This window comes from Aspergillus aculeatinus, assembly GCF_003184765.1.
Source record: "Aspergillus aculeatinus CBS 121060 unplaced genomic scaffold BO66scaffold_28, whole genome shotgun sequence".
Lineage (NCBI taxonomy): Eukaryota > Fungi > Ascomycota > Eurotiomycetes > Eurotiales > Aspergillaceae > Aspergillus > Aspergillus aculeatinus.
Genome location: NW_020291497.1, coordinates 307396 through 335335, shown reverse-complemented (window position 1 = coordinate 335335; position 27940 = coordinate 307396). Strand labels below are relative to the sequence as shown.

The following is a 27940-nucleotide window of genomic DNA, read 5'->3' as shown; positions in this document are numbered from 1 at the left end:
AAAAAAAAAAAAAAAAAAAAAAAAAAAAAAAAAAAAAAAGGAAACGATACTGACACCACCACCAGCACAAACCCAACGGGCTCCATCCCTCATCGCCAGAAGCCCGACCTACACCAAGACCCAGCTCATGAACCCACTCTTCCGCGCCGTCTGCGACCACTTCCTCACCTCCCGCCGATGGTACTGGTGGGGCGACGAGAAGAAACTCTCCGTGTCCAAGCCCTACGTGCATTCCTGCGTGGCGATGCGCATCGGGCCCGGCGGCACGGCCCAGCCCCTGCACCGGGACGACTACATCAGCCATCGCTGGCACCAGGAGATCGGGCAATGGGACGATCTCCGCGACGCCGAGCGCGAGGCCTCCGTCGGCTTGTTCGTGGCCGGATGCCGCGTCACCAAGGAGAACGGGGGCACGGCGTTCATCCTGAGGAGCCATCTATGGTAAGCATTCTCGAATCCTGCCCGCGCCCCGGGCCTAAACATTGACAACCCCTTAACTCATCAGGGGTTCCGACCGGACGACTCCCCCCAAAGTGGAGCAGTGTATCTACGCCGACATGGAGAAAGGCGATGGTTTCATCATGCTGGCGTCCGCGTACCACGGCGGAGGCGCAAATGTCACCCAAGACGAAAAACGCTTGATGTTCGCCACCTTCATCATTCGGGGTTATCTGCGCCAGGAGGAGAATCAGTTCCTGGCCGTGCCGGCCGATGTCGCCCGCAGCTATGACCGGGAGGTCCAGGAGTACATGGGGTATACGATGAGTGAGCCGGCGTGCGGCTGGGTCGAGCAGCTGGATCCGATCTACCACCTGCGCCCGGAGTTGAAGGAAGATGAGCGACCGACGGATTTCTAGCCCCGGTCTAGGACTTGTGGAGAGTGTATATACATGATAGCGACGGTGGTGAGGGTGACTGTGCAAGGAGTGTTTTCAAGTCCGTTTGTGGTTACTAAGCCCTCCTAGCAAGGAAACTTGATTTCTCGATCAGGTGATCATACCAAGCCAAGCCTAAAGTCAGTCTTATGTGCACCCAGCTTCCCCTACCGCGGTCGCATCATAATCTCCCAGGATCAACAATTTGATCTATCGTCATCGATGCGGCTTGCAGCAACAAAAGTACGTATGCAGCTGGACCTAAAGGGAAATGCGCTGTCCTGTCACGTTGGGTTCGCCTCCGTGACAGCGCTTAGATATCAAACTAGAGGATTTTCGGGAATGGTCGATGGGAGCGGTGGAGATGCGGCGCATACTTCCCAACTGGGCAATGCCTCCCACTGCAGTGCCGTGCTGTAGCCCCAATTCTTGTGATGGCTTCAATCGATGGCAGAGCAGCAGAAACGGCTTGTATCGAAGTGAGGCATGATATAAGTATCAGGGAAGAACAAGTGAGGATCTCTCAGCACTCACGCAAGGAGAATGCCTTCCCGCGAGAACCGTACGCAGTTAACTATCCAGCCTCCCGCCAATTCGGCTGGGGAAACTGCCATTGTGACTGGCTCTTCCGGGCTTTATGATACCCGTGTTTCTTACTGAGAAGACCTTACTGATAGTGCGATGCCGAAGATGCATTGGAGCCGGAGTTGCGTCGGAGCTAGGACGTCGCGGTGCGGCCGTGATTATCACTGATAGCTTGGAGCGTTCTGCCGATGCAGCTCATCGTGTGGTAGAGTAGTTGACTGACTCGTTTCTGGGCCACCAAGTTAGGTTAGTCGCGAGGAATGACTGCAGAGAGTGTAATTACTATAAGTACCGGTCCGACCGCCACGGAGCAGATCCACAACAGTGCGCCGGTATCTAGGGAGGCCATGAAACACATGATTCAAGCGACGCCAGCAGATGCAAGGATGGGGAAGGATGGGAAAGGTGAACGATATTATACCATTGGTCGGGTATGAGCCCTTCAACCGGAAAGGGCATATACCTGCCAGTTTGTTTTCACACACCAGATGCAACTGGCTGATCACATTGTCAGCCTTATATATTCGGAGGAGAACTAGAGGAAGTGCCTGGGGCGGCATGGGGGGCTTGCTCTTGTTTAAACAAGGCAGGGCATGCATCCATTAGCAGGGTTTCCCAGTCACAAGAATTGCCTTGGAACCCCACCATAGAGCATTGTGAATGGCCAGTCCTTATGATCAACGTATAATCTCGAACGATCATATTGAATAAATCGCGACAAGCCCCACTGCAGTGGCCGGGGCTGGCTGTGTCGTGTCCCTTCTGTTCATATGTACTCTCGATTGCCATCTTCTATACACACACCAAAGCACATTCTATTTTGTCCGGATGTTTGCGCGAAAAGGAGTATCAAGTCTATTGCAAGCTCACCCGCTGAATGCTATCCCATGGGACAGATCCAGCATGCGGGACCTGTCGCAAGAAGTGCCGCAAATGCGACCGGGCACGCCCCTCTTGTCGGAGGTGTCAGGTCAAAGGTCTCCCGTGCGAAGGCTACCCACCAAAATACATCATCCTCGAGGAGCCGTCTTTACAACGACATCAACGTGCTGAGAACCCCGGCCCTGGTCAACACACCAGTTCAGATACCTCGACTGCTGGTGGCTGGCCCTTGACAAGCACTGTCGAACTTAGTGATACTAAATTGTACTCAGAGCAGAATTCAGGGACCCGCCATGATGATATCCTGGCCATATCGCAGCCCTCATCGACGGAGCCAAGGTCATCAAAAGGCTCCTCACGAGGGATGCAACGAACTCGGCGCCAACACCTATCCAACCTTCTGCCAGAAAATTCGCGAAGAATTCATGAAACTCTCAATTCAACGCGCAATCAAAGTTTGCTTCTTTACTGTATGGAAGGCGAATCTTTGGTCACTTTCAGTCGCTAATGTGAAGTGCGATCAGTCGAGACGAGGGTCTGCAGCGCCCTGGCAATCGAGGCCGGCCAAACCACGAATCCATACAGAGCGTATATTCTTCCTCTGGCACACCGAGATCTTGGGACGCTCCATGCAGTCTTAGCGCTCGCATCATGCCACCAACACTCCTTAGAAACTCAGAGGTCGGCGAACAAAAGAAATTCTGCCGCGATGATTGAGCACCAACTCGCTGGGATGCAGTCACTTGGCTCCCTGCTGATCAGAGAGGAATTGTACGGGCTCAACACGGAAGAGGTCGATATCCTTCTCGTCACGGTACTCCTCCTTGTTCTCTACGACGTGAGTCCCCATTTACCCTCTGTCGCTCGAAAGTATCCTTATGGGATTAGATATCTGAGTCGGGAATTTCCTCACATGGGGTGCATCTAACCGGCACCGCCTACATCTGCCGCAAAATCTGCCAACAACCGACAGCAACGGTTTCCCCACCTACGGCTTTCCTGATAACCACCCTAGCCTGGTAGGTTCAGCCCCCATGTATTGTGACGCCATTGGTCGGCTGCTGAAGCAAGCTCAAAGGCAGGCTGGATCTACTCCGAGGGTTCAGCGGGGCCGAGAAATTGGCCTACGATGACGGCACACACCAGCACATCCGAGAGTTCGACCACATCAGCCTTTCCGAAACGATCGGATGCCCCGGCGAGCTCTTCTACCGCATCAGCGGGATCATCAACTCTGGTCAACAATACTTGGCCGGAACGCTATCTTTGTCCGAGTTTGAGCACATCCTGGGAGGCCGCGGAACGATTCTTTCGAACTTGGGACGCCGATGACGAGAAGAGAGCTGCCCTAGGTTCTGAACAAAAGGCCCTCGCTGAGGCGTACCGCCACACGTGTATCATCCGCGTCCTACGCTTCCCCGACACTTGGCGGATTCCATGCGAGGGCCCAATGATCGCAGCGTCAGTTGTGGGGATCCTCGACGCAGCCGCCAGCATCCCCACAGCATCGCCCTGGTTCAAGCGGCTCCTGTTCCCGCTGTTTATCGCGGGCGCCGAAACGTCCGTGCCGCGCCAGCAGCGGTTTGTGGAGATGTGCATTGGTGAGATCAAGCGGACGACGGGGTCTCAGCATGTCGCTATGACCGAGATCCTGGGCAAGGGGTGGGAGGAGAGGTCGCGACAGGTGGACCGGTCTCGAAATGTGCCTTGGATGGAGTATGTAAGTGCTGTTCTTGTGCGTGTTGCGCTTCTCGGGTGATTTGTCGTAGACTCCAATCGGGGTATAGACGTGCTCGGAGGATCTAGTCCGGCAACATGATTATCTCTTCTTCGAGTCGATGCTTGTCGGCATTGGTGCCAATTGCGGGAGTTGCCTTCGGCTTGTACTTAACAGACTGCGCATCAAATCAATCTACACTTGGATTGCGTCTCTGGGGCGATCTTTCATTACAGACCAATGTTAGTGGAGCCTAGGCTGTCTATTTTGTATGTGGCAACCAATCGTGATTGAATAAAAACCGATCACCTGGGCTGAATTGTACTCCACAAAAACCGCTGGCAGGTGCCGAGGAATCCTATCGCGATACTCGTACGCATGTCCGGTTTGGGCAAGCGATACGAAGTCCGACAACAATATCACCATTGCATGCACGAAACCGCGGACGTGAGTGCAGATTTCTATTTCTATCAATGTCTGCCTATTGGACTTGACACTCAGAGAGAGAAAGATTTGTAGTCGCGTAGTCACAAACACAGATAATGGTCCACGTATATAAAGCATGCCATTCTCGAACAAGCATTCTAATTTCCTCACCACACATCTACACCCAAGTTACTACCTATCACCCTCAAAACAGCACACCCCAAAGCCATGATCAACCTTGCCCTCGACAACCACCCGCGCCTCAAGCTACGCCTGCACATTATAATCGGCTGTCTAATCACCCTAACCTTCATCCTGATCATCGCCCGGGTCGCCGACAAAGGCACCCCGCCGACGCGGACTAATACCTGGGGCATCGCAGTAGTGAGGGCTCCCTCCACCCGCGCACCCATGCCGAATCCCACCCATATCAATTCTAACAACAGATTCACGCAGTGCCTAAAAGCCGCCCTCTTCCTAGCCTACCAAACCCTCACCACCTACCACGAGCGCTTCAAACGATGGGCCAGCCCCCGCGCCAACATGATCCTGGACATCATCGACACGATCTTCTGGTTTGCCTTGTTCATTATCAGCATCATGGGCGCGAGTGGGGGGCATAGTACGAGCAGTAAGGCGCTGGGTGGGGTGGTGGCCGTGCTGGCGCTGGGATTGTGGTGAGTCTTTTAGAATTCTTCTCCTGGTGGTGGGCGGGGTGACTTATCAGGACGGTACAGTGGGGTGGTTGGATTGTTGGCCTTTGTGTGTGTGCAGGATTGGAGGTATTTCAAGGTGCATGGGGTTGTGCCGGGGGTGGTGAAGTCGCCTTGTTGAGGAGGGGGGGAGGGGGGTGAAACTACGACGAGAATGTAGGGTATGAGATGCGGAAATGATTGAAGATTGGAACGCCCCGCTTGATTTTCTGTACTGCCGTCGTCCAAATAGACTGGGTCGAGAGTAGACGAAGACCTCTCTCCATAGGATATTGAAGATGTTTGGATAAGATTCTCTTGTCTAAATGGAAGTGTGGCAGCCCGGATTCGAACGCGGGTCGACTCGGTTGCTCACGTGACTGTGGTACTCAGCACGTACAGTAATGTGTAAGTTACAGTATTGCCACTCATGGCGTGTAGAAGTATGAGTATCAGTAAGTATCGATACGCACACTCTCTGCCCCCCACACAGTGATCCACAGTGATCGGAGAGATAAACACGGAAGGAAATGAGGTCTGGGTCAATGAAATCATCGTCAGACCGTCGATCTGCAAACAGACCATGCGAAGTGACCGATCCGCCACCTGCAGCCCGATCGGTGGGCTACGGAGCCATCTGGAACGTATGGCCCATCCACTCCCCAACTCTATCCACATACTGGTGAAGCCTAGATGACCTCATGTAGTGGATTTAGTGTTTGCGAGACAATGACTGAACAACAACCACCTGAAATATTGGAAGTATTAAACAGAGAACGTGGCCCAGGATTTATTTCTTTTAGCGCTTTCAGTGAGGAATGTTCCCGTACACTTCAACACCCTGATATTAGAGCAACAGCACACCATCGCCAAAATGAAAGACTTGGTTAGTCCCGGCTGCAGCCATTCGAAGTTTGTTCTTTCTACTAACCTTTTCTAATCGAGAGTAAGACTTTCGATGTTCGCTATGACAATGAGTTGGCCCATGATTACTATGGGGAAGGGTCCAAGCTGGCGAACAAGTAAGGCCAAGCCAGCCATCAAGCACTAATGAGATAGTCAGTGTTCATTAGTGAGTGAGCTGCTGATCTGAGCGGTCGTCCCTTAGTCTTCGACAGATCTACAAAGCCAAGAACCTGCAAATCCCGGATGAGTTCGAGTCCACATCTACCTACCCGCCCATCCACTTCATGATGTAAGTCTGACCAGGTTGGCGGAGTGGCTGTGAGATAAAACTGACGGTGCTTAGGGTTTCTGCGCCGGACGATGTGGATGTGGATGGTCTCCGGCAGGTCAATGTGCCTCCGGGTCTGAATATTGAGATCATGGACTTCGAGGAGTGAAGAGGGCGGGGGGGCATTGCACAGATCACGGTACGCCCATCGGATAGGCGGCCAATTGTTTTTAGTTGTGATGGAGCAAGCCACATGTAGTTTGATGAATGAAATTGATGTGATTTTGTGATTTGTGATTTGTAATTCCTAGGTACCTACCTATGTATGCACCGAACCATTTACGGTCGACAGGGGAGTTAGCGTATGTTAGCGTGTTTTATCACTTTTTATCTCCCTACTAATAAACATTATTATTAAACTACACTCGTATCTAACTAACTAGCCTTAAGTCCAAGCTCCCTCTCTCCTTTTTTCTTTCCAACTCCACCTCCCCGGGGTAAGACCCGCTGAAGCCACCCACTGTGACACACTATCATGTCTTCCACCCCATCGTCGTCATCCTCACTATCATCCTCAACTCTCTATGACACAAACCATAAAAGACGCAAGATTCGAAAAGGGACCTTTTCCTGCTGGGAATGTAAGCATCGAAAGAGACGATGCATCTTCGAGCCCGCCAGCAACCCCAGCTGTGTGTATTGCGACAGCCGAGGGCTGCAATGCATTAGCCAAGCCTTTGCCGATCCATCCAGCAGCGACAACAACTATGAGCAGGTTGAGGACCGAATCCAGTACATCGAATCGCTCGTGGACCATCTACTTCGCCAGCGAAAGAATGCCCCTCCAACCAAATCACAGCGACAGGCTGCAGCGAAGATCTCAGGGGACAAGCCCCCCCTGTTGAGCCAGCACGGGCTCGATGCAGAAGCCGCCTCCTTTGCTGTCATCAACCCAGTTGGCAATTGGCACACACCCACTCGGTCGCTGGGCAGCTTTCTCCTCTCATATATTCCTCCCCCCTCCACTGCGTTCATGATTCTAACCAAGGGCAAATTGTTCTATTTTCCATTTACGCTTGTGCAGTCGCCCCGGGTAACCCGCCCACCGGCGACAATCGAAGCAGCGAAGCCCGATGCGGCCCTGGAACTGCCATCATCGACCACCCCACCGGTCGACCTGGCCCGTAAGCTGGTGCAGCTGGCTCTAGGACTGCAGCAACTCAGCCTGACATCCTCCCGCGAGGTACAGCTCCAACTGAGGGAATCACCGGGAGCCGCTGCCCAGCGCTATCTCACGGTCGCTAGTCGCCATGTCACCTCCGACAACGAGCTCGTCTGCTCACTGGAGGGGCTGGACACTCTCATGCTCGAGGCTCGCTATCACATCAACGCAGGAACCATGCGGTCGGCGTGGCTCATCTTCCGTCGGGCCCTCAGCGTGGCGCAGATGCTGGGCTACCCCCAGCGGCTCCAGCAAGCGAACCAGAAAACGCAGGCTCTCTTCTTCCGACTGGTGTATTGCGATCGGTTCTTGTCGCTCATCCTCGGTCTGCCTCTTTCGCTGTCGGACAACAGTTTCGCAGACGATCATTTCATGGCGAAGCTCTCGCCATTCGACAGACTGGAGCGCATGCATGTTGTTCTGGCGGGCCGAATCGCCGATCGGAACATGCGCATGCTGCCTCGCTTTGCCTCGATCGGACAACGGGAAGAAGTTGGATTCGATGATTACAAAGAGACCGACGACATCGACTACGAATTGAGGAAAGCGATCCGATATTTGCCGATCGCGTGGTGGGATCCGCCGGTGCTGGAGAACCAGGTGACCGAGGAGGAGAAAATGGGCGCCCTTGCTCAGATCATCACCCAGATGCATCACCATTACCTTCTCATCCTGCTGTATCAGCCATACTTTGTTCAACATCTGGGACGCTCCCGAGAGGCTGACAGCGTGATATCCGTCCTGTCGGCCGGGGACCATGGCTACAAAAAGCTCGCCATCCTCTCTGCCAGCCGGGAAGTGCTGACGCGATGCCTGGCCTTCCGAGATGAGCACCCGATGATGTCCTATCATGGGTTGGACAACAAGGCCTTCGTTGCAGCTACGGCTCTCTTGATCATCCATATCGACGGACATAATCTGGGTCGTGCGAATGCACTGGAGCACCAACGGCCCTTGGATCTGAGAACTGTCGACAACGTCACCGAGATGCTGGAGCAGCTCTGTGCACGGAACCACCTGACAAGCCCGACGATCGGCATCGTGCGCAAACTGCGAGTGATCGAGGAGGAGGCGGCGGACGGTGCGGAGTTTTACGTCTTGCGAGCCAACGAGGTCCCTGAGGCTGCGGAGTGCAGCCTGAAACTAGAGATCTCTTACTTTGGATCTTTCTGCATCCTGCGCCGGGCGGCCAGATCTGCTGCTGAGGTTCCGATGATGGCTGTGGCTGATCCTACTTCCATGTTCTTTGTCAACAACATCGGCTTTATTGGTGGAATGAACGACAATGCTCTTTTCTCGACTGCCAGTCAGACACAGGATCACCAGACCTACTCAGAGATGGATTTCTTCAATGCTTGGATCGGGACACGGGACAGCACTTTCGTGGTACCGGGATCTTACACTGGACAGCAATCTGCATCACAGCTGAATTAATTCTTATATGCCAATACAGACTGATTGATCTCTTATGTACTCTGGTCTCTCTTTGCAGACGGGAAGGGCTCCAACGGCGGGGTATTCGCAAAGTCATATCCTGTCAGCGCTTGAAACCGAATCCCAGCAACCTCCTTAGCCAACAGCCGAAGTGAGCGGTCCTCATCCCCCGAAATGGGGATTGAGACGCTTCCCAGGTTCTCGTCCAAGCGCTCGGGTCTCGTGGTTCCGGGAATCGCGAAGATGTCGTCGCCCTGCGCGAAGATCCAGGCCAGCGCCAGTTGCGCGGTAGTGACACCCTTCTGTTTGGCCATGTCGGCGATTCTGTCCACCACCGTCAGGTTCTTGACGATGTTCTTCTCATGCAGCCACGGCAAGACTCCCCGTGAATCGCCGGGCCGACTGACATCCTGGCGGGAACGCAGATTGCCACCCAACAGCCCATTTCCGAGCGGGCTGTACGCCACGATCCCCACCCCCAACTCCCGTGCGGTCTCCAGGAGTCGAATCGCGGGTGACTCGATGGCCAGACAGAACAGACTGTACTCCACCTGGACACAGGTGACGGGGTGCACGGTATGCGCCCGGCGCAGCGACTCGGCACTGCACTCGCTCAGCCCGATGAACCTGATCTTCCCCTCCTGCTTCAACTGCACCAGGGCTTCCATTGTCTTCTCGATGGGGGTGATCTTGTCCAAGCGATGGACATAGTACAGGTCCACATAGGGCAGGTCCAGGCGTTTCAGCGATCGTTCCAGCGACTGGCGGCAGTACTCGGGCGTCGAGTCCATCTTGTATCCGTGCGGCGACTCGGAGGAGGGGCGAATCCCGAATTTGGTGGCCAGGAAGACATTCTGGCGCTTGTCCGGGTTCGCCGCGAACCATTTCCCGAGGATCTCTTCGGACGCACCGTACTTATCGGCTGAAATGGTCGTCAGCAATTTCATTCCATTCCTGTCCATTTCACCCTCCTCGAGCTCTGTGCTACGGCATGCATCGCATCTGGAGCCACATACCGGTATCCCAAAACGTCTCGCCCTTGGCGTATGCCTCGTCCAGCAGTCTCAGCATCTTGTTCTCATCCAGCGGCATACCATACACGCCGCTGGCGCCCATCAGCCCCAGGCCTATGCGCGGAAGCAGAGGCCCGTGTCTGCCCAGCGGACGGGTCGGCAATTTGTCCGGAGTCGCCATTGTCGATGTTCAATGGGGGAGGCTTGGTTGGTGGTGAATCGATTCTGGAACACGGGCTCAACCGTCTTCAAGGGGTCTAACCGCACTGTTCGATATAAGACGTCGAGACAGCCGGCGATTGCGGTGGATATTGAGTCCCAGCTCCCTGTCGGTGATCTTATCTCCGCCGCTAACTCCACCGCTGTCTCCGGTGTTGAAATCTGGCCATCGCTGAGACGACCACCGCATTGGTAACTACCTAAGCCACCACGATCAGATATGATCACGATCTGTCGTTACTTGATGCCAGCACGATCAGCGACCGACTTCACGACAAGCGGGAGACTGACATGGTCAGCCACGCTCATCTCGAGTCACGTGAAACCAGCCATACACGCCAAGATGGACTACTATCTCAGGGTAGGGTAACACACGCTGCGCGGAGTGTAGCAACCCAGATGACAGAGTCGCTCAATGACACAGAGTCTGTGTCGCTCATATGAGCGAGAACCAACACGAGGCATATAACCAAGTCCGTCCTCCTGCGGGAGTGGTGAGGTCATCCCGGCGCACAGAGTTTCGGTACAACCACACTCTTATAAAGAAAGCCGGTCGCGAGCAGTGTCAACTTAACACAACACACAACCATTTTGACCTGTATACTAGCAAAGATGGTCCATCTTTCAGAAATTGCCAAGGAATCTCAAACCCACCGTCATCGGCGGGAGAAGCGTGAAGCGGAGGCATCCGAGGCGTCAGCCAATGTCTACGGGACACACTACGCGGTGGAGGAGCTGCCCGAGCATGCGATGTCGGAGCAGGAGATGCCGGCCAGCGTCGCATACCGGATGATCAAGGATGAGCTGAGTCTCGATGGCAATCCGCTGCTCAAGTAAAATGCCCTTCTCTGCACTTCGCTTGGAAGCGATGATAACCTTGTCGCAGTCTGGCGAGCTTCGTCACCACCTACATGGTCGGTCGCCCCCGGACGCACAGTGGGCCGCTGCGTTGCTAACTCACACACAGGAAGACGAAGTGCAAACCCTGATGTCGGACGCGATGAGCAAGAACTTCATCGACTACGAGCAGTACCCGCAATCGGCGCACATCCAGAACCGGTGTGTGAACATGATCGCGGGGCTGTTCCACGCCCCGACGACGGGACAGGCGGGGTCGGAGCAGGACGCGATCGGGACGTCGACGGTCGGGTCGTCGGAGGCGATCATGCTCGCGATGCTGGCGATGAAGAAGCGCTGGCAGAACCGGCGCAAGGCGGCGGGCCAGGACTGGTCGCGGCCGAACATCATCATGAACAGCGCGGTGCAGGTCTGCTGGGAGAAGGCGGCGCGGTACTTCGAGGTGGAGGAGAAGTACGTCTACTGCACCGAGACCCGGTTCGTCATCGACCCGGCCACCGCGGTCGACCTGGTCGACGAGAACACCGTCGGCATCTGCGCCATCCTGGGCACCACCTACACGGGCCAGTACGAGGACGTCAAGGCGATCAATGATCTGCTGGTCGCCAAAAATATCGACTGCCCGATCCATGTGGATGCCGCCAGTGGCGGGTTCGTCGTGCCGTTTGTGAAACCGGAGCTGGAATGGGACTTTCGATTGGAGAAGGTCGTCTCGATCAATGTCTCAGGCCATAAATATGGATTGGTAGGTCTGGCTGCTTACCTCGAACATACCGGATAGAGCTCAAACTTGACCAATCATGATGCTATTCAGCAAGGGACTTGACTTGAGTCGGTGGATTTAGTGCTGACACGGACTCTCTCTCTCTCCCCCACAGGTCTATCCCGGCGTCGGGTGGGTCTTCTGGCGTGCCCCGGAGTATCTGCCCAAAGAGTTGATCTTCAACATCAACTATCTCGGCGCGGATCAAGCCAGCTTCACCTTAAACTTCTCGAAAGGCGCCTCGCATGTCATTGGCCAATACTATCAGCTGATCCGACTGGGCAAGCATGGTTACCGCTCAATCATGACCAACCTGACTCAAATCGCCGACTACCTGACCTCGGAGCTGGGGAAACTGGGCTTCATCATCATGAGCGAGGGCAACGGCCGCGGTCTTCCCCTAGTCGCGTACCGGTTGCCCGAAGAGGAGGGCCGTCTCTACGACGAGTTCTCCCTGGCGCATGTGCTGCGGCGGCGGGGATGGGTGATCCCCGCCTACACCATGGCCCCCAACTGCAACGAGCTGAAGATGATGCGGATTGTCCTGCGCGAGGACTTCAGCATCCATCGCTGTAACCTGCTGGTGGAGGACATCCGCCAGGCGCTGAAGTCGCTCGAGGAGATGGACGAGACGATGATCAAGCGATACAGCACCTACGTCCAGACGCATGCGACCCGCGGGCCCCAAGGCCACCCGGTCTACAGAGATGAAAAACATTCGCTCCAGGGTAAGACCGGAAAGACGCACGCGGTTTGCTGAGTGAATTGTTTTTTGTTTGGGCTTGGTTTGTGCGCCAATTAAGTTTTGCGACCGGTGACAAGTCAGAGGGAAGCTACCTATACATAGTAGTGGCTCAGTTCCGCCCACAAAGGATGGACTTCGTATTTGTTCTTGGAAGAAAAACAGAGTGAATGCACATCACCACAATTTGTCAGAGCCAAGTCATCCGTCTACTGCACAGGAAAATTAGTTGAAAGTTGCATTGGACTGGTGGCGAAGCAGTAAAAAAAAATCATTCCATGCGTAGGATGGATGCAACAGTTGCATGGTAGTGTTCTTTGCCGCTGTCCGAACGGCGAGCGGCGAACTCGTGCTCGCCGACGGCAAAGCTGCACCTCGTCCTGCAACTTTCTGCTTTCTTACGTAGACTCCCTTCGAAGTCGCATGATTCACACTGGGAATATCGGTAAGAGCTGTCTGCCAACGGCCACCGGTTGTGCAGGCGTCGGGAACTCGGAAACTCGGCTGGAGCGATTCTCGCGACTAAGAGGCTCCACCCTTCCCTTTTTTCTTTGGTTTTTCTTCCCCACGGGAGCCGGTGAGCGCCGCAGCTCTTGGCCAGCGTGTCTGATGTCTACTCAGTACGGAGTACTGACTGCCTACCTACCTTGTGTACGGAGACTAAGCTAGTTCTCAACAGCTACAGGCATACGACTATGATCTCCCCACATCGGCCACCCGATAGATGTGAATCACGGTGGCGTAGGGCCAACCGATATCCGCTCTGGGCTTGATTCATGATGCTGGCAAGTGTCTTGGGGAAGAAGAATGTGAGACCTTTTTCGTATTCCATTATAGCACTGAAACAATACAACAACACAATTATCCAGTGGGTTTCCACCACATTCAGTGGTCATCCACAACAGTACGTGAGAAGACGCGCCCCCCCAAAAAGGGACCTGTCATACATTGATCGCTGTGGTTAGGGTTTTGGTTCCGCCTTTGGCCTCAATGCCCTCACCCCCCCAAGAAAGGATGATGGCGCCGGACACATCATATTCGATGGTCCATCCTCAGCAACAATAATACGCCTCCCCAATGCAGTAGCCTGGAGGTCTATGCTGCAATAATTGGCTCCACTCTCTCGAACCATTTGTCTTTTGCCCTGTCAATCAATCCGGGGTTTAGTCGTTTGTCCCCCGTTCGCGCAGCAACAACTCGGAGGGGTGGGTGTTCGCAGCTGCGTGTTTTCTGTCTGTCTGTTTAGACATCCACCTGATGGAGGAGTGGACATCCACTGGTGGTCCCTATCGTCCAATGTATCATTCGCAAGCGAGGGGAGCTTTCACTGATAAAATGCTTCTCTTTTTTTTTTTTTAGTTTGGTGAAGTATGCTTGAGGATCATTGCTGACAGACCGCTTCCAATAGCTCACGCAACTGGGGGCAACACCGGATCCTCTTCCCTTTTCTCCCGGATTCGCCTTGTCTCTGACAGGTGGTGCTCAGGCCGTGCAACTCGAGTGTGGAAACAGAAAACTCAATTAGGCTGTCTACTGTAGATACTATATTTGTGTGTGGCCCATTGAGGAAATGCCTTTACGGGCTAGTCCCCCTGAATATCAGGATGGATTGTACAGAGTCGAACGCGAGCTGGCCGGGCGCCGGTGGCCCATATCAACTCAGACATTCCCATCCCATTCTGCTTTTCTTCTGCTGGATTTTTCTCGGGTCGTTGAGATACTGTACGGGCTGTTACGTTAGGGTCTTGTGTTCCTATCTCGCACGGGTACAGTACTATGGCATTGATCATTGCCCTGGTGGTAGCATTGGCCTGCCATGTGCAGGCCAAGGCTGTCTTTGCTCACTTCATGGTTTGGCTCTCTCTCTCTCTCTCTCTTCCCTACATTCACCTCAGCTTGAATAAACACACCTTGCTAACAAGCATCCGCTGCACAGGTGGCCAACAGTCAGAACTTCACGATCGATAACTGGAAGGAAGACATCACGCTGGCGCAGGCGGCCAAGATCGACGCCTTCGCGCTGAACATGGGGTACGGCAGCCCGTACGCGGGCCAGATCCTGAACGACGCGTTCACGGCGGCGGCGGACCTGGACTTCAAGCTGTTCTTCTCGCTGGACTACAGCGGGGACGGCCACTGGCCGCAGGACCAGGTCATCACGTGGCTGAGCAACTACACCAAGCTGCCGGCGTACTACAAGCACAACGAGGAGACGCCGCTGGTGTCGACCTTCGAGGGCTACGAGGCGCAGGGCGACTGGGTCAACATCAAGAAGAAGGTGGACTGCTTCTTCGTGCCGGACTGGTCCAGCGTGCTGCCGGAGAAGCTGGCGGCGGCGACGGTGGCGGACGGGCTAATGAGCTGGAACGCCTGGCCCGACGGCACGGCGGCGATGAACACCTCGATGGACGAGCGCTACCTGTCCGTGCTGAAGTCGTCCTCCAACGGCACCGACCGCCCCTACATCATGCCCGTCTCCCCCTGGTTCTACACCAACATGGTCCGCTACAACAAGAACTGGGTCTGGCAGGGCGACGACCTGTGGTACACCCGCTGGAAGCAGGTCGCCGAGCTCGAGCCCGAGTACGTCGAGATCCTGACCTGGAATGACTTCGGCGAGTCGCACTACATCGGCCCCATCCACGAGCACGACCTCGGCACCTTCGTGTCCGGCGGCGCCCCCTTCGACTACGCCGTCGGGTTGCCGCACGACGGCTGGCGCGCCTTCCTGCCCTATGTCATCGACGAGTACAAGAACGGCGGCGACGGCAGTTCGGCCATCGAGTCCGAGGGGCTCGTCGCCTGGTACCGCCTCTCGCCGTCGTGGGCCTGCTCCGCCGGCAAGACGACGGGCAACACCGCCTCGCAGGGCCAGACCGTCCTGCCGCCGGGCGAGGTGCTCACGGACGCGATCTTCTTCGCGGCGCTGCTCGAGTCCGCCGCCGAGGTGTCCGTCAGCATCGACGGCCAGTCGGAGTCGGTCGACTGGTCCGACACCCCTGACGGCGACAGGGGGATGTACTTCGGCTCGGTGCCCATGGACAACCGCACCGGCGAGGTCATCGTCACCCTCACGCGCGACGGCAAGGAACTCACCCGCGTCGCCGGCCAGCCCATCAGCACCACCTGCGCCAACAACAACATGACCAACTGGAACGCCTGGGTGGGCAGCAACCTGACCAGCCTGGCCGCCGGCAATGGCTCGAGCAACGGCACCTCCAAGGAATCCGGCGCCGCCGCCGCCTGGTCGTCGACGAGGGCGGAGTTGCGGGGGTTGCTGATCCCCGTGCTGATCGTCTGGTTGGGGTTAGGGTTCGTGCTATAACAAGGAAAAAGTAATGTCATCCCGTTTGTATTATGATCGTCATGTCCGCCGGGGAGGAAAGAATATGTGGGCAGCAGGAAGCTGGGGGAGGAGTTTGATGATGATAGATCTTGGACGTTGATCATGTCCCCTTCAACTGTATCTATGTATGACGCTTGACTTTGTGTTTCATCTCTGGTTTGGGTGTCTCTTATGTTAATATCTAATTTTTCAGTTTTTCCATTCTGGTCGTCACAGAACTCCGGTGATGATCGCGGGGTTGTGGCTTCTGCGCTGTCCTGATTTTGATGTCGCGTTGTCCCTGCCAGTCAGCGTGCGAGTGTCGGTTTCCTATCTCCGTAGACAGGACTGTTGATCGCAGGTTTCGATCGTCCACCCCCTTATCTGCGTCAGTTGATATTGACTTTGCGACGGCGGCTTGGCCCGACAGTGTTCACTGGCGTTTCGTGCAAGATCAAAGGGGATCCCGTGCTGGAGATCCGTGGTCGAGGCTGGAATGTTAGGGTCCAGTTGCCGCTTGCGGAAATCCACTCGCCGCCTATCAACGCCCGTCAACCATGGGCTGGGTCGTGGGGATGTCGGCGTCGCCGATGGGGGGACGTGCACTGTTGCTGGCTTAGCTTATCGCTTATCTCTTTGATTATCGCTGTGGCTCTCTGGAGAGCAAGCTGTTGCTGGGGTTGGGTTCTTTTGTTGCTGTCCAAAGTCAAAGACCTTGGTCCCATGGTAGTGAGCCCGCGAGAAAGCAAGACGGTGCCGGTCGCCCCAGTGCTTGCTCGCCTGCCTCCTGCCTAATTCGGCGAGTACATGATTCAAGAGTGCTGTTTGCGATGTTTGCTGGTGATGATACACCCTGTCTGATCTGATTTCTGGTGTTGCTGGGGATCTGCACTGATTGCGCCGAGCATGAGCGAGCAGGTCCTGGTGGGGGGTGCGACGGTGCAATATGTGCAGTGGGGTAAAAATATGCCCCACGGCGGCCATCAAGTTTCTGCAGCATGGATTGCGTGCAGAAGTGACGAACAAGCAACCTGAATAAGGCTTATTGCACAATATTGAGGAGGTGAATGCAATGAATGCAATAGTAGTCGTCTTGTCAGACACCTTGTCGGAACCTCGTCAAGGCTATCCGCATTGGGATAGGGTTACATTCCACCAGGTGACAAAGACTCTTCGACTCTTCCCTTCATCCCTTCATCCCTTCCCATCCCCGCGAATAGCCTCGGCCACCCAGGCTGACCCCAGCCGGGCCCAGCCCACAATAGCCCTCTCTCGATGGCGACCAAGTCGTATGATTCGATCGAGCAGAACGAAATTTGCTGTAAGCCCTTATCGATAGACTCGATAGACAGGCGACCACCCCCGGGGAACCCGCAAGTCTATGACGCATATGACACCCTTGGCTCGCCACCCGACGGCGCAAGCCGACCAATCCTCGATTGTCTGGGGGATCAGCACTGACCAGTTCCAGACGGGTTAGCTGGGGCTGAGTTTAATCGTTTGGAATAGTCTTTGCATCGTTTACACGGCCGACGAGGGTCCCCGGCTCCGACAGGCGCAGAGGACAGACAAAGCCTGGACCACCGGCGTCGGCCGACATCAAGCCCTACCCACAGTACTGCAACAGCAACAGGGGTTGGTTAAGACGGATGCTCGAGCCATCGCGCTCCACTGGGTCCGCTTGAAGGATCCATAAGCTTCATGCAGACGGACATCCCCCTCCTTTGTTGCTTGCCCTGCAGGGTCCGGGGAGAGGGTATAAAGTATCCCCTGACCACCCCCTCGGTCCCTGAATCAGGGGAGCACAAAACTTCAGACATTCACACAGTCAGACATGTTAATACGAGACTAAACACAACCCGCGTGCTAGAAATCTTATTGAATACAGCCTGGTGCTGCCTATCCTTTGCACTAGCCTTCTTCATTGATACCATTCTACACTTCACAAGCCACGAACTTCACCGTCAACTACAACCTCATACCTCACACTTTACAACAAATCCTCAATTCCATTCATATACTCATTCACAACCTCAAGATAACCAAGATAATCATCATGGAAGCCCCCCATCTCTTCCGCCACGCCTCCCGCCTCACCTCTCCCTCCACCACCACCGTCAACACCCGCATCCCCCCCATCGCCCGCCGCACCGCCACCACCACCACCACCACCACGTCCTCCTCAGGTGCCTCAACAATAATCCCCACACACATCGTCCTCCTCTCGCGCAACAAACTCCAGCGCGAGACCGCCACCAAGAGCCCCGACCTCCGCCGCTGCCTCGCGCACCAGCGCCTCCTACACCGGTCCATCGAAGCGGCCCAACAAGCCGTCCGCGCCCAGATGGCCGCCTTCTCCCTCGAAGACGAGGACGCCATCGACGAGGAGGAGGAATTCGACGACCCCCGCTCCTACACCAGCTCGCCCATCCAGACAGCCCCACCAGTCACCATGATCCGCGAACAGATCACTGGGGCCGTTCGGGCGATGGTCCGACGGCGCTCTGCCTCCGCCTCTGCCGCCGCCTCTACACCCACATCCTCTTCCGCTGGCCCCGCTACCGCTACCGCGCAGAAACACAGCGCAGCCGGACTCAAGCGCGTAGCATCACAACAGAACCTCCTGGCCGCCTGCAACAACAGCGGGGACGTGAATCTGGTCAGCGAAGAGGGCCCTCGACAAGCGTCCGTTGCTGTTGCCATTGGGGGCCCGGCGGTGCTGCGCAAGACCAAGCGATATACGTCGCGGATTGTGTTTGGGCGGCGGCGGTGGCCGCTCTACGGGCATGGGCATGGGCATGTGCCGCAGCAGCCTGCGCTGGTTAGCTGACACGCGCTGTGTCGGTGGTTGTTTACTTGTCGTACTATAGTAGATGGTACTGCGATCGGTGACCGTGTCTTTTGGGGTGTTGTATATTTACTTCGTGGGCAGATGCCCTGCATTTCGATAGTATAATCTTTATTTTTATGGTGAATGATGTGTTTTCGTGGAGTGCGCTGGGGTGGTGGATTCGCCACTAGCTTGCCACTGTAGGAGTTGTCGATTTCGATATGCATAAGAATTGTGTGCATGATGCTGCTGACTGGTAGTATGCGACCGATGAAAGTGCACAATCCACTGGAACTGAACTCATACACTGCGCATAAAATGCATAGGTAGGTGATAGGTACGTAGTGCAATGAGCATCCAAGTCTGTTTGAACTACCAGTGGTTCAACACTCTCACCCCGCTTATCCTCGCCCTACACACCAATATACCCAACCTTCACCTTCCACCTAATCAACGGCACGACTTACTTCGACACAGACACATCCAACTCCTCGATCCCCTTCGCGGCCCGCTCCTTCCAATCCTCGCGCCACCGCGTCAACGCCGGCCGATCATGCACCACATCCCCACAGGCCCAGGCAATGCGTTTTTTATCCAACTCCTCGCTGACCTCGTTATCGGGACAGATGATATAGAAACTCCCGGCGGCCATCCGGCGCACCATGAACGCGACCGTCTCCTGGGGCGTCCAGCACCCGGCCGGCTTGGTGGGGAAATGCGTCTGCATCATGCCGGTGTACACCCAGCCGGGCACGAGCAGATGCACGCCGACCTGCGGGTGGGTTCGGTGGAGGTCGAACGCGAGATGCTCGGCGATGGTCTTGACGGCGCTCTTGGAGGCGTTGTACGCCGGGTTGCCGGGGGGGTTGGTGATGCCCTGCTTGGAGCCGGTGAGGATGATCGCGCGGGGGTTTTGGTTCGCTGTGGTGGTGACGCTGTCGAGGAAGGCGGCGAGTCCGTTCGTGTAGCCGAAGGTGTTGGTCGCGAAGGTCGTCTCGAAGTAGCTCGGGTCCTGCCAGGGGGTTTTGCCGGGGGCTGGTCGGGCGAGGCGCCCCGCGTTGAGCATGAGGAGGTCGATGCCGTCCGGGTAGAGGTGGTGGATGGTCGGCTTGAGGCGCTCCCAGGCTGCTGGCTGGGAGACGTCGAGGATGAAGGTGTGGATTTTGCTGGTCGATTGGGGCTGGTCCAGCGCGTTGGCGGCCTCGGTCAGCTTGGCCGGGTCGATGTCCACCAGGATCAGGTTCATCCCCTGCTGGTGGCAGTGTTGCGCGGTCGCGAAGCCGATCCCGGAGGCGGCGCCGGTGATGAGGGCTGTGGCCCCGGGGTGGAAGACGGAGGGTGGGGTTGTCATGGTGTTTGATGTTTCTCGGTGTATGGTTATGGTGTTTTGGGAGATCTGTGAGGGGGGTTGAGATGGTTATAAGTTGAATGACAAGTTGTAAGCTACTCATCAGTTGTTTACTTGATTGCGGGGTTGCTGACGGCGATCATCCGGCGATAACCGTGTTTATCGCCGGCTGATATGCATAGCATAGCGTAGCATAGCATAGCTTGCATAGCATAGCATAAGATTCCACATAGTTGTCACTGCACGTTCTGGTTCACGAACGCATTTGCTTTACATTGTACCTTAGGATGTTCAATGTTCATCTCCAAGGCCTCCTGCACTAATTCGGATTCATATCCAGTCGGTTTGATTGGGATGTATGAGAGACGATGGATCAGAGACAAGTCTCATTCCAGGTGTCAGCGGCTGTCGGCCTGTCAATATATAGCTGTTCTTGCACGAGTAGTACGTATACTACCCAGCACATAGTATACTTATTATTCTATAGTCAGAAAACCCCAATTAATGTAGATTCGTCTGAGATGAGATCTCAGTAGCAGATCATCCCCAACATCGCATACAATAGCCACAAGAATGAGCAAAGTGCTCTCCACCCTCATCCTGGGGCTACAACGACGGTTCCGTGCAATAAGAAACTTGCCGCAGCGGCAGAAACGCGCAGGCGGTGAACAGATGCCCACAGCATCTTCGCCGGGTTTTCCATTCGCCAGCCGTGCATGAGTCTAGACCCGGTCGCAAAAATCTCGGTCACGGGTGTGCCCATGGTCGCTGCATCGAGTCCCCACCATCAAAGACCGGGTAATTCCGGCCGAAATGACATTGATTCGGTCGGCGACAAATGACGGTGATCTGGATTCCTTAGACGTGGCTGTCATTCTTGTCCACGGTGTCCACGGTGTCCTTCAAGAGGGCCCAGTTGGGCAGGAGCGTTGCTGTACTGTACAGTACCCCCAGGGCACTGTACCTACTCCAAGCTGAATCAGGAAGGTGCGCGGCACCGCCCGGAGTATAAACCCCCCCCTCGCCCCCGATTCTCGTCCGACTTTTTTCCTCCCTGCGCTCGCCTCTGCAGCATTCACTGATCGCCTCTTGTTCCAACCACCACTATGTGTAGCGTAAATCTGTCCATTGTGCTCATGACCTCTGCACAGGGCATCTGATGTACAGAAGTAGAAATGTATTGGATATTATCTATATGTACAAGTAAATCCTGATATATGTATGTGTATATGGATCGCAACCTGTGTCTCTCATCCCGGCTGCACCGGCTGCACCGGCTGCACCAACCCATCCAACGACTTGGCCAATTCAATCGACCTCGCCAAGATTCCCTTCTCCTCGTCCGTCAAATCCCTAACAACCCCATTGACCATACAGCTCTGATCCTGCTTTCGCTCCCCCTTGATCCAGTCCGCATCGATCATCCACTTCTCCGGCACCTGATACTCATTCTCCATGCCGGGCTGGCCCTTGTTCTTCAACAAACTGCCATTATACCACAGCAAGCGATCCCTGGCATCGACATGGGCGATCACAAAACTGCACACCCCACCGCCACCAGTCCCTGGCACCACGGCCCCCGACTCATCCACCGCTTCCTCCCTCTCCCACCCGACAATCCCCCCATAATGCGGCGAGAACGCATACTCCGCGCCCGCCACCTCCAACCCAAACCACCAACTCTCCTTGTCGCCATAGGTGATCTTATACGTGGTCTCCTCGCGCACCTCGAACGAGTTCTGCCAGCAGACATGCAGCAGGCCGACCAAGACATCCACGCGGCCCTTGTCCAGCACCACCAGCCCGGAATCCCCTTCCTCGGCGTACTCCTCCGTCCACACGCGCGAGGCGTTCAGCGCCCCGCTCGGCCGCCGGATCTGGTCGTGCCACCACGCGTGCCGCCCCGCGAACGCGTGCGGCCACAGCAGCCGGTCGTGGAACAGCAGCGCCCCGCGCTGCCGCACCGCCTCGTGCCCCAGCAGCACCTCCGGCCGCTGCAGGAACACCGCGTCCGCGTCCGCCAGGATCACCGTCTCGAACCGCGACCCCAGCGCCGCGAACGCTTTGATCGCCCACCCGCCCGTCCGGAGCTGGAGCGTCGCGTCGTCGAAGACGGTCAGGATGTCGAGGAATTCGATCGCGGGGGCGGCGGCCGGGTCGGGCCCGGCCAGCGTGGCGAGGAGGTCCCGGTGGGCGGGCGAGAGGTCGGTGTCGCCCGCGTAGACGACTTGGATCGGCAGGCTCGAGTGCAGCACCGTCCGCAGCGCCCCGATCAGGTGCGCCGCGTACCGCACGGTCTTGTCGCTGGTCGGGATGACGATCCCCGCGCTTTGGGGCTCGAAGCTCGCGCGGAGGTGCGCGAGGGGTTGGGTGCTCGTGGTGGGGTTGGCGGGGTGCGTGAGGAAGGGGAACTGCGCGCGGACCACTTGTTCGACGGCGTCGGCGTAGACGGCGCGTGTGGTCGGGTTGTTGCTGGCTTGTTGCGCCAGGGTTAGCCAGTCCCGCACGATGCGCAGCCGGCGGCCTAGTTCGCCGTATTTCTCCTTGTAGGGCTTCTGGATCGGGTGGTCGGTGAAGTACTGCGTCAGGTCGGTGAGGAGGGCGGTTTCGGCCGGCGTGAGGTCGGCGACGGTTGAGGTCGAGGGGACGGCGCTGGGTTGGAGGGCTGATGTCCCCGCTGCTGGTTTGACGTCCAGGGCAGCGGTGGAGATCTGGGACCCTGGGGGGAAGAACAGCAGGACGAAGAGAATGCAGGTCGTTGCCAGAGCGGCGATGACGAGTCGGAAGTTGCGGGGGTTGAGCAGCGTCGTCGTCAGGAGACTCATCTTCTGCGACAGCAGCAGCTTGGGCTCTGACCACGCCAGCATCTTGATGAGGCTGCAGGTCGAGAACGCATGGGCGGGCAGCGTGTACTTGTGCGCAGGCGCGTCTTCTTCGGTCCGAGAGACCGGATTGTTTCTGCCTGGGAGAAAGAGGGGGGCTCAGGGAAGGTGACGTTGCCCTTCAAGCCTTTCAGGGCTGGTGTCGATCCATTGCATTGTTGAACAGGGGGGGCCATGGGGCCTGGGGTCTACTTATTCCTTGAATGCGATCGCAGCAAAAGCCAATAGGGGGGCCCGCAGACAGCTGATCTCTGGGATTCAATCAGCACTAAATCAGGGCTGAAGTGCTGAGGCTTTTCCCGAGCGGCGCTGCTGGGAGATTTGCGGTGGGTCGAGCAAAATCCGAGCAAACCAGGTCCAGCCCTAAGAACACGATAGACTAGGTAGTAAGTAGTAACTTATCGTAGTGCACGGGGGTTTAGGGGTGTCTTAAACCTCGTATTCCACCCGCTCGCCCACTGATATTGGAAGTGGGGGCCCACAGATTCCCATTAAACTGCTAAGCTCGCGCTCAGCAAGGCCAAGCCTCGACTGGAGTCGCGTGCCTCCATGCTATTTTCAGGGGTTTTGGTTGCTGGTTGGCCGATGAATGCGGTCATTCCAGGTTAAATTGATCGGAATATAAGTTTACCGATTGGTGGATGGGAATGATGGACATTATGGTCAAGGTGCAGTCACGACTACCTGCACAGCAGCGTTATCACAGCCAATTCAATGCGTTGGCAACCCCGACCGCGGAGGTTCTCTACAAGGAATTTCTGTGTGATTTGCCATTGCAGGCGGGAATGGCGACGGACGGACCGACGTGGGGCGAACATCCAAATGGGCCAATCTTCCCGAGCCAATTATACGACCACTTGCAGATTTGGTTTGGTTATCGCTTATCGCCCAGGCAGAACTGATCCAATGTGAGCGGTGGCCCGGAATTTCCGAAGGATGCCGTGTCTCACACGGTCTCACACGGTCTCACGTTGGAGGCCTGTCACTTCTCCTGTCACTTTTCCTTGCCAGTCATCTGCAGACAATCACCCAGCCAAGCCCAAACCTGTCTCAGTCCAGGTGGCACGAATGTCGGGATGAGCCTTTGACACGAACAGTGGACCCCCGGCGTATATTGTGATGCTCCACCCATTGCTGCGCCCGCAATATGACCATCTCTGTCTCACGATCTTTTGACCACCACACAATTCCTGATGATTGTAGTAAGTGTGCTGGATAGTCGCCCTTCGAGGGTATTCTTGAAGCAGGCGATCACCACTTCGACAAGCTTAATCATGTATCGTGATTCGAGCTATCTTGGCTCACGATGCCAAATCAGAACTCTTGGCCCTAGCTCTCCCGTACGGATCTGCAAGCTAGGACCTTGACACGGCAGATCGAGCATCCCAAGCCATGCCCCATGTCATACAGGGCAGCATGTGTCGTCAGCCGCATGACCATCGTGAATTATTGCTCCGTAGGGTGTGGGGGGTCAGCATTCGGACATCCTCACCGTGGGCCAACTTGCCGGGTCAACCAGGGTGACGATCGTCGGGTCAGTGTGTCTTCTAATATTTAATCAAGCCCCGTCAAGATGGCAATCGGCAGAGCGGATCCGATGCTTATTTATCCTGAGCGGCTTTTGATAGTGGTTTAAATCTCCGCCCTCAACGGGCAGGATCTGGGATAACCCATGTATGACAAAATAAGCAATCCTCCCGGTGGGACGAATGTGACTAAGAAGCATCATGGACGCAACTCTTTCTGTATTCTGGTTGCGCATGCTCACCCTGAGCTATAGATCATGAGCTTTGAACATAAATTACTGACATTGCCCGACTATCCACCTCTACCCTTCAACACTTCCTCGTAGACCATTCCTCTTCCAAGCCCACTGTATCATACTGATATCTATCCCATCAAACAAAATGAGACTTTCCGCTCCCCTCCTTCTCCTCCCCACCTTCCTCACCTGCATCCTCGCCAACCCGCTCCAGATCCAAATCCTCGAGGACGACGAGGAGGCCTCTACCTCTTTCCCCGCCGACGAGAAGCATTACTGCGGCGGGTTGGGCGCGCTGTGTCAGGTCAAGACCCCTAAGCTGATCTGGATCTGCGACTGTCCCCATAAGACCAAATGCGAGTCCCGGGTCGTTCATGCCGGTGCGAGTTACTGGTATTGCAGTGTCCCGAAGTGAGGTTTGCTGGTGAGTTGGGTCGGTGGCTGGAGCAGGGATTTTGGAGCTGATACATTCCAGATGAGGGAAGGACTAGATGGAGGTGTAGGTGTTGTGGGAGAGGGGCCTACGGTGCTGGCGGTGAGGTTGTAGTTTTGTCCTTAACAAAATTGTTGGTCTTTTTCTTTTTCTTTTCCTCTCTTTTTGGGCTAAATCTATATCTCATGGTGATGCCTTCGCGAACAAAATTGGGAATTTGTTCTTTTTTTTCCCTTTGCACAGACTTGAGTTATGTCATAATCCTTTAGTTTACTATGCCTAGCTGGAGGCATGATTTATGGTCTATAACTGTCCAATTCTGTGGGTGTTATCGAACGGAGGTAACTGTTTTGTCTGAATAAGTGCAGGTTTAACACAGCCTGGAGGTAGATGTATGGCGAGCTCGTAGCCAATAGCACAGTCTCTCATCCCTGCCTTCATATCCGTGATTGTAGTTGGTTGGTGCCTTCTTGATACGGTTCACAAGATCGATGTGGAATCAGCTGCTTCCTTACCGTGAGACTGTCTAAGGAAGACTACCAAATATGTCAAGAGGGGTTTGATGGTGACGACTGTACGATTGTGATTACCTTCTTTAGATACAAAAGAGATTTGTGCCACAAGCATGAACAACCTTCCAAGTCTTGCGGACAGAGCTACGATGGCACCTGTCCGGACCAGAAGTTATCAACACGTGTAAAACGGCTATGACCACCGAACGCAAAAGTGCAGATCCGAGACTGTCCCTCCCCATTCGACCCAGCAACGCGCCTCAAATCATCAACGACTACTCACTATCCTCTGCGCTATCAATCTTCGTCCATGCATTACGGGGTCGAAAAGGGTTACTGAGCACGCCGGGCGCCCCCACGACGTACATGGCCGCCCGCTGCCAGGTCAACGCGTAGTCGTAGCTCTTCTCACGCTCGGACGGGGAGTTGAAAGTGACTCGGAGCGGGTGGCGGTAGCGATCCTCGCGAACGGCCTCACGCCAGGTGTCGAGGAGATCGGGCCAGCTGCCGGCGCGGAAGTGCACGTAGGCCAGGCTGATTCGCTGCAGGGAGGAGTTCTCCAGGTGCGCGAGCAACTCCCGCAGGTCTTCCTCCGCCATGACCACACACATCAGGGACAGCTCGCGGAGACACGGCCACCGCACGCGGCGCACCAGCGGGCCGACATCGAACTCGTGGGCGAAGGACTGGGAATCCGGGCCCAGCATCGGCCGCAGGGCGATCTGCACGCGCTCGACACGCCGGCTGGACAGCAGCGCGTGGAGGTACTCGGTCGCCGCCGCCCGGTCGAAGGCCAGGATCTCCCCGCGGCTGCCCGCCCACCACTCGCTCGGATCGCCGATGCTGACGCTGCGGAGGTCCTGACAGGCGGCGCGGAGCTGGGAGAAGGAATCCAGGGTGCCCAGGTCGGGGCCGGTGGCGGACGGGAATGCGTCGACGAGTCGCAGCGAGTCGAGGGAGACGTGCTGCAGCGCACAGCCGGTGGCTTGGAGGGCGACGGGGAGCTCGAAGAGGATCCTTGCCGGCGGGTGCTCGGTGTGTCTCCAGGGCAGAGGATCGAGGAGGCGCGTGTGCAGGTGGGCGGGCTCGGCCTGGCCTTCCTTCTCATACTCCACGTAGCGTGCGTAATCCATGATGGTGTTCTCGCGATCCGTCACTCCCATCGTAATGACGTTGGGCATTCGCCCCACCGATTGGGTCACCGTTCGCACAAAGTCGCCGCTGGCGATCAGCTGGTGCTGTTCCTCGTGCGCGCGGCCATACCCTGCATGGGCCCGCAGGAACGCGGCGCGATGCTCCGGCATCGTCAGACCGGCCAGGTGAGCATACGGTTCGAGCCTCGAGCGATGTTGATAGAACCGGACAAAGTCGGCGGCGAGCTCGGGGGGTCGGTAGGGCAGTCTGATCAGCACGCCACGCACCGCGCGCGCCAGGCCGGGGCAGCGGGAGAGGGCGACGAACCGGTCGAGCGATGCCTGCGACAGGCTCACCGCGACAAAGGAGAACAGGATGGGCGAGGCACACGATTCGAACGCCCGACAGACCAACCGCGCGTCGGAGAGGTTCTGCCGCTCGCGTTGGTACGAGTGCTCGTTGGCGTTGAGCTCCGGCCACGACCACCCGACCAGGCCGGGTTCCACGCCGGGATGGCGGAAGTACTCGAAGGCCTTGAGCAGCACCTCGGGGGGCATCTCGAGGATGGTGAGCCGGCGGATCTGGTCCCTCGACAGTTCGTTGGCGGCCGCGCGCAGCACCTTGCGTTTGTCGTCCAGCTTGTACCGCAGTCGCCGGCCTTCGCGGTGTCGCATGTTCGCCGCGGAGCTTCTGCTAGCTGCGGCCTCCCACGCCACGATGTATTGATTGGTGCTCTCGATCTTCGACAGGACTGCGTATACCTCGGTCAGGTTGAAGTTGGCGATCTCTTCGTCGGCAGGTAACCCCGGCTCGCGCGGCGCCTGGGGGTGAACAGGGGGCCCCATGGTGACGTGTGAGCTAGAGGTTCGATACCGTCAGCTAAGGAACAGAAACAGATGACAGTTTTGGAGATAGCTTACTGGAACAAACAGGTCAACGCAATATCGATGGACGGGGTGTGTGGTGATTGGTTGTAGAAAGATGGGAGGAGGAGAACGCTCCAGGAAGGCAGATATCAGACTGTGTTATGTGTGTAAGTTGATTTTCACATATGTCAGTAGGCACCGTTCTGTGTGATTCTGGTCGCCTAGCGAACCTCCCTCACATTCACT

General features: G+C 56.1%; 13 protein-coding genes across 13 annotated transcripts in view; 9 read left to right on the top strand and 4 right to left on the bottom strand.

Moving 5' to 3' along the window:
* The window catches only part of BO66DRAFT_420937 (phytanoyl-CoA dioxygenase family protein), a 1329-nt gene extending 377 nt beyond the window's left edge, over positions 1–952 (top strand). The window contains exons 2-3 of the mRNA XM_025649919.1: positions 66–441; positions 506–952. Coding sequence (XP_025503317.1) covers positions 66–441; positions 506–857 — 728 coding nt within the window. The 3' untranslated portion in view covers positions 858–952. The remainder of the gene's footprint in view (positions 1–65; positions 442–505) is intronic.
* Positions 953–2120: 1168 nt separating this feature from the next.
* BO66DRAFT_420936 (Zn(II)2Cys6 transcription factor) lies at positions 2121–4208 on the top strand (the record flags this gene model as incomplete). Its single annotated transcript, XM_025649918.1, has 7 exons — positions 2121–2142; positions 2357–2560; positions 2867–3180; positions 3231–3361; positions 3425–3499; positions 3624–3923; positions 4112–4208. 7 exons carry the CDS (start codon positions 2121–2123, stop codon positions 4146–4148), a joined length of 1083 nt encoding a protein of 360 aa, XP_025503316.1. The 3' UTR covers positions 4149–4208.
* Positions 4209–4669: 461 nt separating this feature from the next.
* BO66DRAFT_101764 (uncharacterized protein) lies at positions 4670–5397 on the top strand. Its single transcript, XM_025641765.1, has 2 exons — positions 4670–4869; positions 4942–5397. Exons 1-2 carry the CDS (start codon positions 4714–4716, stop codon positions 5164–5166), a joined length of 381 nt encoding a protein of 126 aa, XP_025503315.1. The 5' UTR covers positions 4670–4713; the 3' UTR covers positions 5167–5397.
* Positions 5398–5990: 593 nt separating this feature from the next.
* BO66DRAFT_392433 (uncharacterized protein) lies at positions 5991–6629 on the top strand. The gene is made up of 4 exons (XM_025647508.1): positions 5991–6063; positions 6129–6199; positions 6286–6372; positions 6427–6629. Exons 1-4 carry the CDS (start codon positions 6052–6054, stop codon positions 6518–6520), a joined length of 264 nt encoding a protein of 87 aa, XP_025503314.1. The 5' UTR covers positions 5991–6051; the 3' UTR covers positions 6521–6629.
* A 189-nt stretch (positions 6630–6818) lies between these two features.
* On the top strand, positions 6819–9007 carry BO66DRAFT_375602 (uncharacterized protein; the record flags this gene model as incomplete). Its single annotated transcript, XM_025645658.1, has 1 exon — positions 6819–9007. Exon 1 carries the CDS (start codon positions 6887–6889, stop codon positions 9005–9007), a length of 2121 nt encoding a protein of 706 aa, XP_025503313.1. The 5' UTR covers positions 6819–6886.
* Positions 8963–10246, bottom strand: BO66DRAFT_392432 (Aldo/keto reductase). Its single transcript, XM_025647507.1, has 2 exons — positions 10024–10246; positions 8963–9929 (listed from the first exon to the last, which is right to left on the bottom strand). The coding sequence occupies exons 1-2, from the start codon at positions 10199–10201 to the stop codon at positions 9040–9042; spliced, it is 1068 nt and encodes a 355-aa protein (XP_025503312.1). The 5' UTR covers positions 10202–10246; the 3' UTR covers positions 8963–9039.
* A 394-nt stretch (positions 10247–10640) lies between these two features.
* Positions 10641–12747, top strand: BO66DRAFT_101723 (glutamate decarboxylase). The gene is made up of 4 exons (XM_025641763.1): positions 10641–11072; positions 11126–11153; positions 11207–11842; positions 11976–12747. Exons 1-4 carry the CDS (start codon positions 10852–10854, stop codon positions 12618–12620), a joined length of 1530 nt encoding a protein of 509 aa, XP_025503311.1. The 5' UTR covers positions 10641–10851; the 3' UTR covers positions 12621–12747.
* A 1226-nt stretch (positions 12748–13973) lies between these two features.
* On the top strand, positions 13974–16071 carry BO66DRAFT_101668 (glycoside hydrolase family 71 protein). Its single transcript, XM_025641762.1, has 2 exons — positions 13974–14453; positions 14539–16071. Exons 1-2 carry the CDS (start codon positions 14379–14381, stop codon positions 15925–15927), a joined length of 1464 nt encoding a protein of 487 aa, XP_025503310.1. The 5' UTR covers positions 13974–14378; the 3' UTR covers positions 15928–16071.
* Positions 16072–17983: 1912 nt separating this feature from the next.
* On the top strand, positions 17984–18788 carry BO66DRAFT_429284 (uncharacterized protein; the record flags this gene model as incomplete). The annotated part of the gene is made up of 1 exon (XM_025650445.1): positions 17984–18788. One exon carries the CDS (start codon positions 17984–17986, stop codon positions 18755–18757), a length of 774 nt encoding a protein of 257 aa, XP_025503309.1. The 3' UTR covers positions 18758–18788.
* Positions 18789–18973: 185 nt separating this feature from the next.
* On the bottom strand, positions 18974–20181 carry BO66DRAFT_392428 (SDR family NAD(P)-dependent oxidoreductase). The gene has a single exon (XM_025647506.1). It carries the CDS (start codon positions 20106–20108, stop codon positions 19221–19223), a length of 888 nt encoding a protein of 295 aa, XP_025503308.1. The 5' UTR covers positions 20109–20181; the 3' UTR covers positions 18974–19220.
* Positions 20182–21243: 1062 nt separating this feature from the next.
* On the bottom strand, positions 21244–23405 carry BO66DRAFT_392427 (uncharacterized protein). The gene has a single exon (XM_025647505.1). It carries the CDS (start codon positions 22970–22972, stop codon positions 21356–21358), a length of 1617 nt encoding a protein of 538 aa, XP_025503307.1. The 5' UTR covers positions 22973–23405; the 3' UTR covers positions 21244–21355.
* A 1439-nt stretch (positions 23406–24844) lies between these two features.
* BO66DRAFT_392426 (uncharacterized protein) lies at positions 24845–25277 on the top strand. Its single transcript, XM_025647504.1, has 2 exons — positions 24845–25173; positions 25225–25277. Exon 1 carries the CDS (start codon positions 24895–24897, stop codon positions 25162–25164), a length of 270 nt encoding a protein of 89 aa, XP_025503306.1. The 5' UTR covers positions 24845–24894; the 3' UTR covers positions 25165–25173; positions 25225–25277.
* A 692-nt stretch (positions 25278–25969) lies between these two features.
* Positions 25970–27673, bottom strand: BO66DRAFT_402133 (uncharacterized protein; the record flags this gene model as incomplete). The annotated part of the gene is made up of 1 exon (XM_025648804.1): positions 25970–27673. The coding sequence occupies one exon, from the start codon at positions 27671–27673 to the stop codon at positions 25970–25972; it is 1704 nt and encodes a 567-aa protein (XP_025503305.1).
* Positions 27674–27940: the final 267 nt, after the last annotated feature.